The sequence below is a fragment of the Polypterus senegalus genome, chromosome 9 (genome assembly GCF_016835505.1).
Source record: "Polypterus senegalus isolate Bchr_013 chromosome 9, ASM1683550v1, whole genome shotgun sequence".
NCBI classification, from domain to species: Eukaryota; Metazoa; Chordata; class Cladistia; order Polypteriformes; family Polypteridae; genus Polypterus; species Polypterus senegalus.
The window spans coordinates 28,277,770-28,294,592 of NC_053162.1; the positions used below are offsets into that span (position 1 = coordinate 28,277,770).

The 16,823-nt window shown below is 39.7% G+C and overlaps 1 protein-coding gene across 3 annotated transcripts in view; it reads right to left on the minus strand.

The window, feature by feature from the left end:
• Window positions 1–13,419: 13,419 nt before the first annotated feature.
• The window catches only part of LOC120535158 (rab GTPase-activating protein 1), a 243,125-nt gene continuing 239,721 nt past the window's right edge, over window positions 13,420–16,823 (minus strand). For all 3 annotated transcript variants that reach the window (XM_039762787.1, XM_039762786.1, XM_039762788.1), the window contains 2 exons: window positions 16,549–16,746; window positions 13,420–14,821 (listed from right to left, as the gene is read on the minus strand). In XM_039762787.1, the coding sequence (XP_039618721.1) occupies window positions 14,699–14,821; window positions 16,549–16,746 (321 nt within the window). In that variant the 3' untranslated portion in view covers window positions 13,420–14,698. The remainder of the gene's footprint in view (window positions 14,822–16,548; window positions 16,747–16,823) is intronic.

Sequence of the window (16,823 nt, forward strand, 5' to 3'; positions counted from 1 at the left end):
TATTACGTTTACATGACTTCCTGTGCTCTGCCTCTTTAGATCGAGAGGTCATGAACTGCGAGGGGGCGAGACATAAGGGTGCTCGTGCAAACACGGCGGGACGCTTCATACTGCAATCGATTATTTGGATCCAGTCTTCACAAAATAGCTCTGAAAATGGCCAGACATGTCATCAACTAGGATTCATTCAAGATTCATTTGTGCTTTATCTTAATTCCACCACTGGCCTCATTTCCACAGCCTGCCATTAGGTGGTGCTGCAGAAAGCCCTACAAGCCTGACTGAGCTGCTGGCAACTGGTGGAAGGCTTTGTGTTTACCACATGTGAGCTAATGGCACATGAATGGCTCGGCTCACTTTGCCCCAACGCCCTTCTCGTGTGCTGATAAGGTGGCAGCGCCATCTTTATCACTCCGTTTTACGAGTATTAGGAGGAGAAGCAAACCACTTCCGACTGTCAAATGTACTGCTGCAATCAAAGCGTATCCCCAGCATATCATCTGCCATCTGTGCTGTTTGCTTTACAGACCCCACAATGATTTACCAACAGTAAGAGGGGCTCTGGCACAGTAACTAGCCCAGGATTGGCAGCGTCCACTCGGCCTGTGTGTGTTCACCCTGTGACAGACTGGCACCCAGTCCACGCTCACTTCGAGATGTATAAAAACGAAACATGGCATTTTCATGGCAGCCTCACACCTTGCGTATGCTCTTTTCTACTCAGGTTTTTCAAACGGGCAGCGCCCAGCTTCAAATCAGTGCTGCCGTTTCTGTGTGGTGTCCTTTTCTTTTTCATATTTGCATCCAATGACGTAGGATTTATCAAGTAACACCAAAATTATTTGCAAATTATTTACAAATGTAATTCAATCTTTCTGCAACAATATAATTGTGCACAGAATGGCCAAACTATAAAAATTCGAAGAGAGTGCGTGTTTATAGATGATGATGACTGGCTTTTAAGTTGATTTTGATTTCCAAGAACTCTCCTCTTGGCGCTGTGTGCTGAACCAGTGCCAGCTTTACAAAGGCAGACTTTGAGGAATTGTGCTGTACCTGCTCCTTTGCAAGTTCTGTCCACTTTCTGGAGCTTTTCGACATGAAGTTGCTGACCTATGGGGTATTTCACAATCATCACTGAGACGCACCATGCCAGCTGTATGGGATTGTATTATCCGCTTGTCATCCAGATATATGAGATTTCCTTACACTGTGGTTGAACTGGCAAACATCAAAGAGCAAACTGCAGCAACGTCTGGTTTTCCAAATGTAATTGGAGCGGTTAGCTGCCTGCACATTGCTATTGCAACAGAGCTGGACAAGTTACATCAGCCAGGGATGAATCACCAAAAGAATGAGCCGGCATTACATCATATACAGCAGGAGAGCATATGAAAACAACAGCTTCACACAGTAGCAGGTGCTTTTTCCAGCTAGTGTGGCAAAAGGCAAGCAGTCCCTTTAAGGATAGCGAGTCACCTCAAAGAGCCATGTAAAGAGCAGAGAATCTATCCTTTGTGGTACTTGGTGCTGACGCTACACTATAAACACCTTCAGGGCATATATTTGCTTATGTAAATAGAAAGCATTTCCACTCCATTAATGTGCTGCTCTGTAATCCAGAGAAAGTGTGTCGTATTGTGCAAGCATGTAGTGTCCTGCATAATGTGGCACAGAGTCGCAGTTTGTCCATACCTGAAGAGATGAAATGATGAGCCAAATCAGACAGCATTACACCATCCTTTGAATGAAATTAGCAGAATATAAAAATAGGTAATCATGTGCAGCATTTATTTTTTAACCAATTAATTTAATTTGTGGTCAATATCACATAGTATAGCCCTTATATTTCTTAGTTCATTGGCCACATCTCTTATTGTATTTTCTGACTCCAGCATCAGCACATAGCCAGACCGTCACCCAGCGATTTCCGAGGCCGAGGTGTGTGCACAGCCAGCGCGTGGAGATATGCTGGGCACAGCAGTACCATCAACTCCTGGAGTCGCGTCCTTGGCATGGGGGTCAGTGTTTGTAATATTGTCTGAAACAGAATAAACAGACGGGGGGATGCGACTCACCTTTTCACGTCAACTTTGATATCTGACCACTTCTTTTTTTATTTTGAGAACTGTGTGACTTTCAGAATTTGAACTTCTGAGTTTCTCCACCACTCTCTGTCAGTCTTGATTTCTTCTTGTTTTGCTTATACCTCTGCTTAAGCCAACAAACGGTGCGTATTTCTTTGCCTCCACTTCACATTCGCTTAAATTCTTCTTTGTTTTACATGTCTTTTCCATTGTCTTTTAACAAAACACTGAGCAGAAGGTGATAGTTATATTGATTTGCATATTCAAATATGTAAAATTGTGGGAGGGGTTGAGGTGCCTGCACATGTGTTCAATTTCATGTTCCTTGAGATTTATAAAGGGGACGTGCGTCGAACTTGGTGTACTAAAAAAAATATCCCCGTAAATGGGCCCTCGAATAAAGCAGAACATCCGCACATCAAATCACTCGTATGGGGACCGAGTGGCAGGCTGGCAGAATCTCCTTGACGGTCTTCTTGGATGACAATCAGTGATTGATGTTGTGAAGCTCCAATCGTCATCTCCATTTTGTTCCCTCCTTTACTGGGCTCTGATTGGCTACGTCACAAAGCGGTACCGTGGGATTGGCCTGTTGCATGTTCTGAAGCCACACTCTGATTGGCTGTTTCGTTTCCTGTGAGATTTTTTATTCGGTTCTTCTGAGATCTGGTTGGTTGGTCTCTTTATGGCAGACATAATTAGAAGACGAGGACGACGACGAGGAGTGAGCCGCACAACGACCAGGACAAGCGTTCATTTGTTCTTTCCACATTTCGTTAAGTTGCAGCCTGCTGCTAAAATCAATTAAATTAATTTTTCCCGTATTGGGGAATAACAAAGCAAAACAAGATTTTAGGAATGTTTGTATATTGATTAAAAATAAAAAAACACAACTGTAATAAAAAAAATTCAGTGTTATTTGTAGTTTACACAAACCATGTTGGTCGTTGTTATTAATAATAATGCAGTGTTGGAGAATGAAGATAAAAATCTGTAATGTTAGCTTTATTATGCTGTGCATATTGTATACGGGAGTGTTGTGATGTGAGATTTTGCATATAACTTGATAAATGTTTTGTATGTCTTTATTTATAATTTAGGCAAACCAAGTGGTGAGAGGTGTTCGTGTTTGCCCCCTAAACCCCCCTTTTTAACGACTGTCTCTTTGTAATTTTATGACAGGATTTGGGGGATGTGTCTTAAACCAGTTTGGCGAGTGTTTCTTTGCTAAAGTCTTTCTTTATCCCCCACACAAAGCCAGGTTAGCGTAACATGTGGTCTTGGGGGGTTGCAGGTGTTAAGATGTTCAATTTCCCCCATTGGTCTGAGGTATGGCTGTTTGGAATTGGCTAGTCTCAGAGGCCTTCAAGTACCTCAATGTCCTATTGGCTGTAGGGGTTGGACAGAAAACCAATAGATTTGCTTGCTCAACCACATTCTCTCTCTTGCTAACCTGTGATGATGAAGACAACACAATGAAGAGCACAGCTCAGCAGCCATATTGAACAGACATGTGGCTGAAAGCTGAGCACCAACGATGCCTTAACTAGAGACATTTGAAGTAACTACAAGTCTGTGTGCCACCTGAGCTACACATCACCATTTAATCAGGTTGTATGGTTGCCAATATTCAAATGTACTTTGCATTTTGTTATTATTTATGAATATTATCAGTAATACATTATTTTATGTGTAACTTAACTCTTGCTTGTCTTTTTACTACATCTAATTGCCTGAGGTTATAGATATAGAAGGGAAGGTGGGGATAAGTTATATACAATAATACCTTATAAACAGTGGTAAGTCTGTGAGATTAAGCATTCTAAAGCTACATATTAATAATACAATAGGGGAAAGTAGAGCAACACATATATTACTCTACCAAGATAAAACAATGATGATGATGATGATGCGGCTGTCTTGAAAAAGTAATATTTAACAATCTATTAGCTTTTTTTAATTTAATTTAATGTTTAGGGTGACAGTAATGCCAATAACAGAAGTGCCTTCTTAGTGGTCTACATTTTAAACCCTGATGATGATAAAAGTACACAACATTTCATTATTTTACTATCAATTGTTATTCTAGAAGCACAAATTGACGAGGATAACAAAAGCAAACGTCACTCTAAAAATGCCAAATTAGCGCAAGCTGCCTAACACGGTGTTCATAAGAGAAGCTACAATTTACCTCAAGACATAGAAGTACATCATAAACGACAACAGTTACATCAGATATTTGAAATAATAAAATGTGTGCTATAATTCAGTTGTCACCCTCTGATACAGTCGTATAAAGAAGTCTGGGAGCCCCTCTTAATTCTTTGGATTTTTGATTATCATTGGCTGAGCCTTCAAAGTAGCAACTTACTTTAAATATACGACATGCCTTATGGAAACAGTAGCACTTCAGCAGTGACATTAAGTTTAATGGATTAACAGAAAATATGCAATATGCATCATAACAAAATTTGACAGATACATAAATGTGGGCACCCAACAGAGATATGACATCAATACTTAGTTGAGCCTCCTTTTGCAAATCTAACAGCCTCTAGACGCTGTCCTCCTATAGCCTTTGATGAGTGTCTGGATTCTGGATGGAGGTGTTTTTGACCCCATTCTTCCATACAAAATCTCTCCAGTTCAGTTCAATTTGATGGCTGCCAAGCATGGACAGCCTGCTTCAAATCATCCCATAGATTTTCAATGATATTCAAGGCAGGGGACTGTGACGGCCATTCCAGAACATTGTACTTCTCCCTCTGCATGAATTACTTTGTAGATTTCGAACTGTGTTTTAGGTCATTATCTTGTTGGAATATCCAACCCCTGCGTAACTTCAACTTTGTGACTGATGCTTGAACATTATCCTGAAGAATTTGCGGATATTGTGTTGAATTCATCCGACCTTCAACTTTAACAAGGGCCCCAGTCCCTGAACTAGCCACGCAGCCCCACAGCATGATGGAACCTCCGCCAAATTTGACAGTAGGTAGCAGGTGTTTTTCTTGGAATGCGGTGTTATTCTGCCATGCAAAGCTCTTTTTGTTATGACCAAATAACTCAATTTTTGTCTAATCAGTCCAAAGCACTTTGTTACAAAATGAATCTGGTTGTCTAAATGAGCATTTGCATACAACAAGCAAGTCTGTTTGTGACGTGAGTGCAGAAAGGGCTTCTTTCTCATCACCCTGCCATACAGATGTTCTTTGTGCAAATTGTGTTGAATTGTAGAATGATGTACAGATACACCATCTGCAGCAAGATGTTCTTGCAGGTCTTTGGAGGTGATCTGTGAGTTGTCTGTAACCATTCTCACAATCCTGCTCATATGCCGCTCCTATGTTTTTCTTGGCCTACCAGACCTGAGGTTTAACAGCAACTGTGCCTTTGGCCTTCCATTTTCTGATTCTGTTCCTTACAGTTGAAACTGACAGTTTAAATCTCTGAGAGCGCTTTTTGTAGCCGTCCCCTAAACCATGAAACTCAATAATCTTTGTTTTCAGATCTTTTGAGAGTTGCTTTGAGGATCTCATGCTGTCTGTCACTCTTCAGAGGAGAGTCAAAGGGAAGCACAACTTGCAATTGACCACCTTAAATACCTTTTCTCATGATTGGACACACCTGTCTATGAAGTTCAAGGCTTAACGAGCTAATTCAACCAATTTGGTGTTACAAGTAATCAATATTGAACAGTTACAGGCAATCAAATCTGCAAAATTACAAGGGGACCCACGTTTGTGCCCAGCCAGTTTTTCACATTTGATTTAATTTCATACAACTAAATTCCTGCTTCACTAAAAATCTTTGTTCGGAGAACACCCCAGTACTCAGATGTTCCTAGGAAATGAAAGACATACCGCTGTTATCTTTCTGGTTGAAAGGAGAGTCAATTATCAATTATTATGCAGGCTGAGAGGGGTTCCCAAACTTTTTCATATGATTGTAGAGGTCCATAGAGGGGAGACCCCTAAGAAAGGGTCACAACTTAAAAATAACGTCATACTCATTCATAAGCACTGACCTTGAAATAGTCGAAAATGAGAGCCCACATGTTTATGTGTGAAGTTCGTCATTTTTAACCTTCTTAGGGAGCCACATATACAGAATTAAAAGTGGTCCTCAATCTCGATAACAACAGAAGACAATACTCCCCGTTCCTGTATTACCCGTCCCATTTATTTGAAGGTTTGTTAAAAGGACTAACTTTGACCCCTCGTATCCCATTAGGGTGTAAACTGCTATTGTGATGGTTGACGTGACACAAAGAACTTCAAGTCCGCTGGTCATTTTTGATGAAGACTCTTGCTGGTTTACTTTTTATCATAAAGGTGTCATTTCCTAAACGGCCCAAGAGCCGCCTAACAAGTAGGGGTCATAAGGTCCAGAGGGCCAAAGAGTGTGACACCTCAAGACGAGTTACACGGATCACCATAGGAGGGGGGCACTAGACAGAAGAACCAAAGTGGTCTCAAGGCGTTCTTAAGTAATTCTTATGACCACAACAGCACAAGTCGAAGTGTGTCCAGACTACTAAGACGTGCTGCATGTTAGTAAGAGTGAGTGGCTGGATGTTCTGCCACTGGGTGGTAATTCATTAACAGTAAGAAGAAGAAGAAGGACGACGACGCCAAGTGCTGTGCCGCTGCTCTGGGTCGATGAATTCTTTTCATTTTAAGGTCTTAGTTTTTCTTGAATCTGCAGACAGCGTATTCTCAACGTCTCCTTTTATCTGCTCTGTTCAGGATGGCACTCGCTGCCATGACTAACACTCTGACTGTGTTTTGCCCAGAGGTTCCTTTTCTTTATTTTTAAAGGATTTCTGACCCTGTGCAGGTGACTGGCATGTTGTAAGCTCACAGGGAGACGTCCTTTTCTAAAGTGGTTGATCGTTTTTTATTTTGGGCTTAATGTGCAGGTGACCAACGCTTTGCTTTGTGTTGTTGTTTGCCCACTCGGTGCACACAGTTGGCACTTCTATCATTATCCTCATCCTAATCTATCTGTGCAGATCCTTGGCACTCACTTTCCATCAAGAAAATAGAAACGTCCTGTAGATGTTTATAATAAACCAGTAACGGCGCACTGCATGAGAACGTGAATACACTTGACTTGACATTCATAGTTTTCATCCTCTTTCTCTGTCTCTGTTTACCATTCGTTTGCTCAGAGGTTGATGCGCCTGCTCCTTCCTGAGCAGCTCTTCTTTTCTCCACCCTAGCGGTCTGATTCTTCTCTTCTTCCGTCGACATCTTTTCGCGTTAAAACTGATTAAGTCAGTGTTTGTGTTGCAGTTACTTGGTACGTTTTCTTTAATTTTTCACTTAAGTCTTCCATCTGCCTCGAGAATGATTTAAGATATGAAGAGGTAGGGGAAGTGACGGTGAAGGTGGTAGGGATGAGAACGGCACACGTATGAATACGCTGCCCTGCTGGCTGCTGCCGAGAGGTGACTCTACAATAAAATAAACTAAAAATAAAAAGAGGAAAAACCTTGGAGGTCAATCATCACCCTGAAAGTGGATAGTAGATGCCACGTAGTATATGTGCACCATATCTCGGGTCAATAGGTCAAACGGTTTGTGAGCTACAGGTGATTTAAAATCCTGGACAGACAAACGAACAGCCACGGTAGCGTATTATATAAGAAGATTTTTCATTATTACTCAATGTCTCTGTTCAGGTTCCGTGTCAGGTGGCTAAACACACATGTGGCTCACCCCTCCATCCCTTACGTTACCTGGAATCAATGCTGGCCAGAGCACAGGCGAGTCGGAGACCAGACGCCATCTTTTATCGTGACAATATCTAGATATACCGTATAGACTTGCGGATATTTTACCGTATCATTTCCGTTATTTTATAATGTCGGTTGTCTAAGTTGAATGCGGAAAACTCGCACTATTGGTCCAAGAGATTATGATATGCTGACGGCCACCTGGGAGAGTAACCGCGGAGCACACGGCCTTTTGTTCTGTGTGGGTGCGGTAATGCGCTGTATCAGCGTGTGCTCCTAACCTCTCCTCTCTTTCTGTCTCTCTGTTGTGCCAACGTGACAACCCGGTAATTCCTGAACTATTCTGAAGTGATGTTTGCACTGTATTCTGTGTTTTATTCACGTTTACTGTATCATAAGAGTGTCCCTTATCTACAATGGAGCAATCGATCAGAAAAAAATATGAAGCCAGTTTTAAATTAAAAGTCAATGAAGTAGCGAAAGAAATTGGTGACTGCGGTGCTCCAACAAAATTCAATGCGTCTGAGAAACTGATGCGAGATGTAAAAAAAAAAAAAAAAAACTGAAGTGTTGCATTTTTGAACGGGTGTATAAGTTGGGGTCTGATTTTATGATCGATTTTTTGGGTTTCAAAACCCGACTTATACACGAGTATATACGGTATATATATATATATATATATATATATATATATATATATATATATATATATATATATATATAATTTTTTCAGCCTTATTCCCTGCGGGCAGAGTGGTGGCTCTGAGGTAGGGATCTGCACTGGTAATCGGAAGGTTGCCAGTTCAACTCCCGTAAACACCCAAAGTGACTCTACTCTGTTGGGCCCCTGAGCAAGGCCCTTAACCTGCAATTGCTCCGTCCTGGGTATGACGCTAATCTGCATCCAGCCCTGCATGTTGGCCGTCCAATCTACAGGGAAAAACCTGGGGGTTGGTGGCAGAATTGGCACTCCAGCCACCATAAAAAACCTCCCACTGTTCCACTCCATCTGAACTGGTGTGGTGCTGAGGTGTCACCCGTTGCATGGCTGCACTCGGGTCCTAATCTGGGATCCTGAGTCAGTTCAGTTTTGTCCTCATCAGTCCTGTACACCTTTTTTCGACTTTGCAGCCAGGATATCAAATTACACAGGTGGCTGCCCCAATCCTTTCTATGTCTCTGTATCAAGTTTGTGACAAAAAAAAAATAAATAAATATATATATATATATGCACAGTATATTTTGTTTCTATAGTATTTTCTGCAATGCTACATTTTGTGTTGGGTATATATTTTTTACTGTATGACTATGAATGAATATTCTGTATTTACAGTACACCACAGACAGGAATAAAGTCCATTGACATATACTGCATTGTTGTTTGTTCATTCCCGGACATTTTATAGAGCACCATATTGTTCTGTTTTGTAATACAATGTTTGTAACAAATTATGTCAGTTACTTTACAGACAATCCATATTACATTTTATGTAATGCTGTCTGTTGTCAGTGTTTTTAGGCCTTTTGTTTTGTGTATGATGTAGTGGTCTTCCAGAACGATATAAAGTGCTACTGTGTATTTTGGCAGTGGGCGTAACTGTTTGGTCAGGCTGTATGTTGGTATTGCAGACTGTATGAAGAGTTTTAGGAAAGCGACTTCAGTATTGCAGAATCTGTCTTTGCAATTGAAAAAATCTGTAACTGTGCGGCTGAAGCTTCATGGAATGGGTTTCCATAGCCGAGTAGCTGCGTCCAAGCCTCACATCACCAAGTGCAATGCCAAACGTCAGATGGAGTGATAGAAACGTGTTCTGTGGAGTGATGAGTCACACTTCTCTGTTTGGCAGTCAGATGGGCGAGTCTGGATTTGGCAGATGCCAGCAGAGTGTTTCCACCTGACTACATTGTGCTGTGGTTTGGTGGAGGAGGATGATATGGGGATGTTTTCAGGGTTTGGACTCAGTCTCTTACTTTCAATGGTAGGAAATCTTAATTCTTTAGCATATATAGACATTTTGGACAATGCTATGCTTCCAACTTTGTGAAAACCATTTGGGGAAGGCCGCTTGCTATTCCACGATGACTGTGCCCCAGTGCACAAAGCCAGATCCATAAAGACATGGTGTGGAAGAACATGAGTGGCCCACACAGAGCCCTGACTTCAACCCCAATTGAACAACTTTGGGATGAACTGGGACCGAGATTGTGATTCAGGCCTTCTTGTCAAACATCAGGGCCTTATCTCATAAATGTTCTACAGAATGAATGGGCACAAATTCCCACAGAAACATTTCAAAATCTTGTGGAAAGCCTTCCAAGAAGAGTGAAAGCTGTTATAGCTGCAAAGGAGGCGGGGTGGGGGCAACTTCATATTCAAGTCTATTTATTGAATACAGTATCATTAAAGTCCCTGTTGGTGTAATGGTCAGGCGTCCCAATACTTTTGTCCATATAGTGTCTCTCTCGGTCACCTTGCAGAAACTTCTAAACATTAAAGATAAGTAAAGGTCTGCTCGCGACCCAAGGCCACTTTTAGGAGCAGATGGCACTCAGCCGGTTACACAGGTTTTGTGCACTTTGTAGTTCACGGCATTTGAGCACCGCTACATTAAAGACCTCGAAATAGAAGACTGACACCAGTTACTCGTAAGACGTGTCACAGCCAAGACTTCTTCAGGGGTCTCGACATCCAACCAAAATCAAGAACAAGAAAACCACATCCATAACCCAAACCAAATTAGTGATTTAAGAATCACGAACTGACCTAAACCCGTACATTTAATGTTAAGAGCAAGTGCAAGTGATCAAGTATCAGTAAAGCTATTTGTAAATAAAAGAATTGTAGAAACCCTGCATTAACAACATATTTAAAATTATGCAACAGGACAGTGTAAAGTTCAAACTCATCTCTCTCTATTCTGCCTCCAAGTAACCAGACAAGTGCTAGAAGAATGTAGTGCCCTGCTGGTTCTGTTTGGGGATGGCAGCTCACCACAAATCTTATACTTCAAAAATGGATACTTTACATCGCCACTAATATTTTACCCCAGATACACCTAAACATTTGTAGCCAAACTATTCAAACAGAAGCAGCATAAATGGTCAACGTGAATCTGAAGTGCTGCTCCTCTTTGCTTTGCCATTCTGCTTCTCCTCATCTCCTTTTTCCTCCATCTTTATGCTTTCCTTCTTTTCCTCTACACCTGCACATACATCCTCTCACCAGAGCCCACCAAACTTTACTTACAAACGACTGCATAGCTCCACTCCAATCTTGTCCCGCAGATCACAATCGTGATGCTGTGGCCAAACTGAACTACTGCTGCTGCTTTTTCTGGGAGAAGTGAGACATTCTGTCATGAAAATAGCTGACGTGGTTCTTTCTTTTACTCAACACAGGTTAGCCGTCGAAGGCTGCGATCACATCAAGGTCTTCTAGGTGGGGTTAGTTCTCCCAGTGCAGCCATGGGATGTTTCTTATCAAGTCCAAGAATGTCACTGATTGCCTACTACCCTGAGCAGTCAAGAAACCTTTCACTCAGCAAGGCAATAATACAAGTTTTTTTTAATGGCTTTAACTGGACATTATTCTGGCCAAACCACTGACTTGTTTGAATCTCACCTATCCCGGTTTAGTTTGTGATTGTGTAGTTAGGAAAACAGTGAGCCGTGCTATAATACTTGGATTCTACTTGCCCTGGTACTGTTACTATCGCTGTTATGTCCTGGTGAAACCTTTTACATGTTCATCACTGACTGCAGCAAAATTCACAGCAAACAAGTCCAAGTCTGGATGCAGAAAGCAAATCTTCAGTGACATGTTGAACTCCATGATATTGCATATTTGAATCGTGTTGTCAACCAGGTGGCTGTCTTTTCGTGCTCTGTGGTCAAGACAATTCTCAACAACATACTTGAATGCCACCCTTGCAATTTCCTCCAGCCCAACTAGCAGATCTTCTTTTCATTGATGATGGGTCTGATTTGTGGACCAACAAAAATGCTTTCCTTAATCTTGCTATATTGGAAAAATCTGTGGATTTGTTTTTATCAGTCTAAATTTTAAATAAAAACGATGCAAAAATATTTTTGTTGTATCGACAAGTGGCTCACATGCCACACTTTTCTGTCCTTGCAGAGTGGCCAGTTCTTTTTAATGTAATGAAACGCTCTAGTATCCCATTCACAAATGAAACAGGACAGCAAGCTGCACTCCCAGTAGCAGCGCCACTACTTTAGATCACCACCGATGTCCTACCTGTACTACTGTATGTGCAAGCATGTAATAGGAGAGTAAAATCACAGGAAAACTAAAAGGCGATTTTTGTGATCAAGCAGGCTGAAATCCAAAACATACACCCACAAATGTTCATAAGGCAAAATCTTCACTGTAAATCTATGTAGTATTGTAGTATTACTTACACAATAAAAACTGCATGAAATTCTATCTGTAAGACAGTTAATGTTAGAATTACTTAATTTCAGTATTAGAGAATATCAGTTTCTTATTGTTTCTTAGAACATGGCAGAGTCTTTTACCCCTGCAAGTTAACATGAAATAGAACTTTCTTAACTATATCTGTAAAACTGAGCATTAATTTAGCCAGTTTGGAAATAGTCTTACTGCTAGCAGGGACTGTTAAATATGTTTGCAAGTAGCAGACGCCATTGTGATATGAACACTTAAAAGCACAACTGCATGACCAAACTTAGAGAAGTATAAAACAAGTATGCCTTAAACTGAACTTTCTTTAAACAAGAACATTTTTTTTTCTAGTAATTTTTTTTCTCCATTTTTCTGTGAACTATTTTACTTTACATTTTACTAATACTTTTTTTTAAAAAAAAAAAGGTATTTTGTTTGTGGAATTATTTGAATATGTGTCACACTATTGCCTGAAGTGTCCTGTGAAGCAAACTAAAAGCTGCAGAACTTTGGTAATTTTGGACAAATGCAGCCACACTATCAATTTTTCTTACCTATTTTTCCTGCTTAGGGTCTCGTTGGAGTCCATTAAGAAGCAGCTCTTGACACGATGCCAGTTCTCCTCATGTTGTATTCGCATAGATAGCAGTGTACTGATAACAAACACTGTGTAGATGAACTACAAGTCATTGTTTTCAAATTCATGTTGCCATCTTTCCAACTGTAAAGTTAAAAGTAAACAAACTTAATGCATGCTGCAATGTCATTTTAAATTGTGCATTGATAATCTGTCCCCTTGAGAAGTTCGGGGCTTTCAGGTGGGCAGCAGGGCGTTTAAATTCCTTGCACCACGGTTTATATCTGACATGGACTGAAAGTTAGGGGTGTAGAACAGTTTAAGGGGTCAGTAGGAAAAATATTTAAATGGTAACAGCTCGCCACCTTTACCACATGTTTTACTGCTATAAAATGAAATGGAATTAATTTTACTGCAAAGCTGTATTTTGTTTCTATTGTTTAATTCAAGGATTTAAAGTTAAATGAAATTAATTCAAAACAACAGTAAATGAAAACATACAAACAACACAATGTGGCATTTTGTGAGATCCCCTTTCACATATAATAAAATGCACAAGACCAGTTTAAATCATGATTTTTTTTTTTTTTTTTTACAAGTTATATTTGTATGCATGAATAACACACAATACAGTCTTTATTACTATGTCCACTCTTTTGTAATGCTGAATGAAGATATAACATTTGGCATTAAACAACGAGACAACAGAAAGACATTTAAGACAAAAGCTTTAGCATCAACATGTCTGACCTTTTACATGGTACATTAGGAAACAGTACAGTTTTACTGGGGAAAGTAGTAATACAAAATAAACAAACTGAAATGCTCTTCTTCATATATATATATTTATGTATATATATACAGTACACAAGCACAGAAACACCTGGTTTTACCAGTGTTCTCAATGTGCACACTCACTCACACTCACATGCACGCTTAACTTGCTCACACACTCACAACATGACAACAATTTTAAAAGAAAATGGACAATTATAAACATGGAGGAATAAGGTGCAAAGACCTCCCTTCTAATGAAACCCCAGAGTGGAGGAAAGCCTCACAGGCTCCTGTGCTGTGCGCACTTTTAGAGGCACAGCCTGGGCTGTATGCACAATGCTGAAGGATGGTAAGGGTGTGACTTGGTTTGACTGACCGAGCACAGGAATCGGGGGGCCAAAAAAAAAGGAAGAACAGGGTAAGAGGCAGCTAAACAAACAATGTATTGGAATGGACTATATTTTAAACATAACAGTAAATATTCAACAGTTGTCTTATTCCCTTCAGACACCACTGTAGAGTAAAGCAAATGTGGCTATCAGGGAAAAAGATCTGTTATCATTAAGCAGTTATGAAAACCGGCTGCCCATTCAGTCCACAGACTGCTTGTTTTTCTGTTTCTTTGTACTTCACTGCTGATTAGCCTACTCACGTGCCAGACATCACTCCAGTGTCAGTCTGTACAACACCACACAATGTTACTTATTTCTACGAATGGGGTTCAAGTTGTGTGTAATGAAAAGCAAAACCAGGAGCTTAATCTCGTACCAAAGTTGTGATTCTAGCTCTGTGCAAGCAGCCACCAGTAAACCCACTAGAATGGGAGTGTTTAGAAAGAGTGTAGCACTCTGCTAGCTACACCACCTGTTAGATATTGTATCAGTAGTATAAAGACGCATCTTAAGTTAAACTCTTTTTTTTATTTAAGTTACAATTTCAAACATCTCTCTCATTATTGACCTTTAAAAATAAAATAATAGAAGCATGAAGTTCCATATTCTGGTCCTCTCTAGTACATTATCTTAAAAAAAGAAAACTGGTCTCAAAGGCAACAGAATACATTGTCTCAAGTCACTGCTGCAGTGGTTTTGTTAGGAGGTCTCCTTTCCCTGGGCACCAGTCACTGTTTTGATCGAGCTTAACGTTCTGTTAAACCAGGTCTTCTTTGCAGCTTGTACTTCAGTTAAAGCCAGGCCCAAATGGTGCTCCAAATCCTAAGGAAGGAAAATGGAGTTCAAGAATTAGAGACAGGCAATGTTACAGATGATGCTTGTTTATGAGAGGCCACTCTGAAATAAATATCTACAATATTCTATCAGACACACAAGTTCTGGCAAGAATCAATTTAGAACAGGAAATCTCTGTAAACAGCTGACTTCTCCAACATCTACAGTATTCCATAAGGTATACATATTACAGTACTATATAATGTAAATGCAGAACATAACTTGAAATATCAGTTAAAAAACACACAAATGTCAACTACAACATACAGAAGGTATAAACATTACAGATGAATATGGGTAACGTTATCAACACTCAAGTTGACATTACGTTACCTTCTCCTTGATCTACTTACTTGGGTGAGAGGTTTTGACATTATCATCTTTTAGTCATCAAGACTCTGGAATTGTATTTAAAAGCTGCCTGACTGCTAAACCCCACTGTTAACATCAAAGTTAGCATGATCAGTATCTTGGTGTCCATCACACAAGATCTAAAAATAAAGATCTTGGTAATGTTAATCTGCTCCTGTTCACAAAACATTTTGATGGTGAAATGTCAGTTGTGGCAAAATGAAAGCACCAGCAAGCCATAGAATTTCATAACAGGTTTTATTTAACAAGTATCAGGCATTTAAATAAGAAAATGGTTACAGTTAAACTGGCTGAAGGTTAAGGCCCTGGCTTAGCAGGTCAACTGTTGGCTCATTTCATAGCATATTTCTGTTTGGGACTCCATTCAAGGGAAAAAAAATAAAAATGAAGAAATTGAAAGGGCAGAATCTTAAAAAAACAAAGCAATTAAATGTTGGGGAAAAATGTTAATTAGCAGCAAAAACTGCTCACTAAATAAGAAAATGGTTAGAAAGAAAACCTGCAGCCAGAGAAATGCTCTAGAACCCGGGTTTATGTAGCATCTTCCAAAGATATTAATAATGTCACAATTACAAAATAAATTAACATGTTCCAAGCAGCAGAGACTAAGGGTAATCTTGAGAAATCCCCAACACCTTACTGATGCAACATTACTACTAATAAAATGCAAAATGGAGATAAAACTACAATATAAAAATTAACCCATTTCTACCTTCCTGAGAAGAGATATTTAAAAAGCAACCTTGGCAAAATATATGTAATCTTCAACAAAAGATTTGTCTTTATCATAGATAAGCATATATAGTAGGGTAAAGTGCCTTATGAAAATGCATGCTGTGAAATGCGTTACATGACACAAAGACTTAGTGAGTGCTGGTCAAAGCCTGTATAAATGCCTTTCAAGCAGGGCAGCATAGAATCAAAATTTAAAACAGTCTTTCTATATAAAGCATTACAAAAAACAAAGTGTGCAAGGAACTATGACATTTCCATCAAATGCACATTTAGCTACAGACATTCAGAAGTGAAACTCATCTTTAAAGAATGAAATAAAAAGATCCAACAAATTCTAGGGAAAAGGTAAGCCTGCTTTTAAATAGAAATAAACAAATCAACAGCTAGCAGCACTGCCAGACACCTTAGACTGTACCTCTGCAAATTCCTTACGAATTGACAGTGTTTAACGTATACAGTAGATGAACATGTGTGTTAAATACACTAACTTTTCATCTCTAAATGCAAAATTAAAACCACAAATCACACATTTATTACCATGGTAGCAATTACTCAATACACACATGGCTTGAATTTCTAGATTTCTAAATTATATAAAAGCATTTTACCTGAATTTTGCATTCAGCTTCAACAAGCTGCAGTTTTGTCTGTGCCAGTTCAAGCTCCATTTCCCTTAGTTGGTTTTTCAGTGATTCTTTTTCCTCGTCCATATCCTCTTCTGAGCCTTCCTTTACACTGGTTACCACCTTTAACTTTCCTTCTTTGCTGAAAAGCTCCTTGCACTTTTCACACCCCTCCACCTTTTGCTAAATATAAAAATGCAAAAAACAAACATTATTCAATAATTTTCTGGGCATTTGTCCTTGTTCAATATATTAATCAA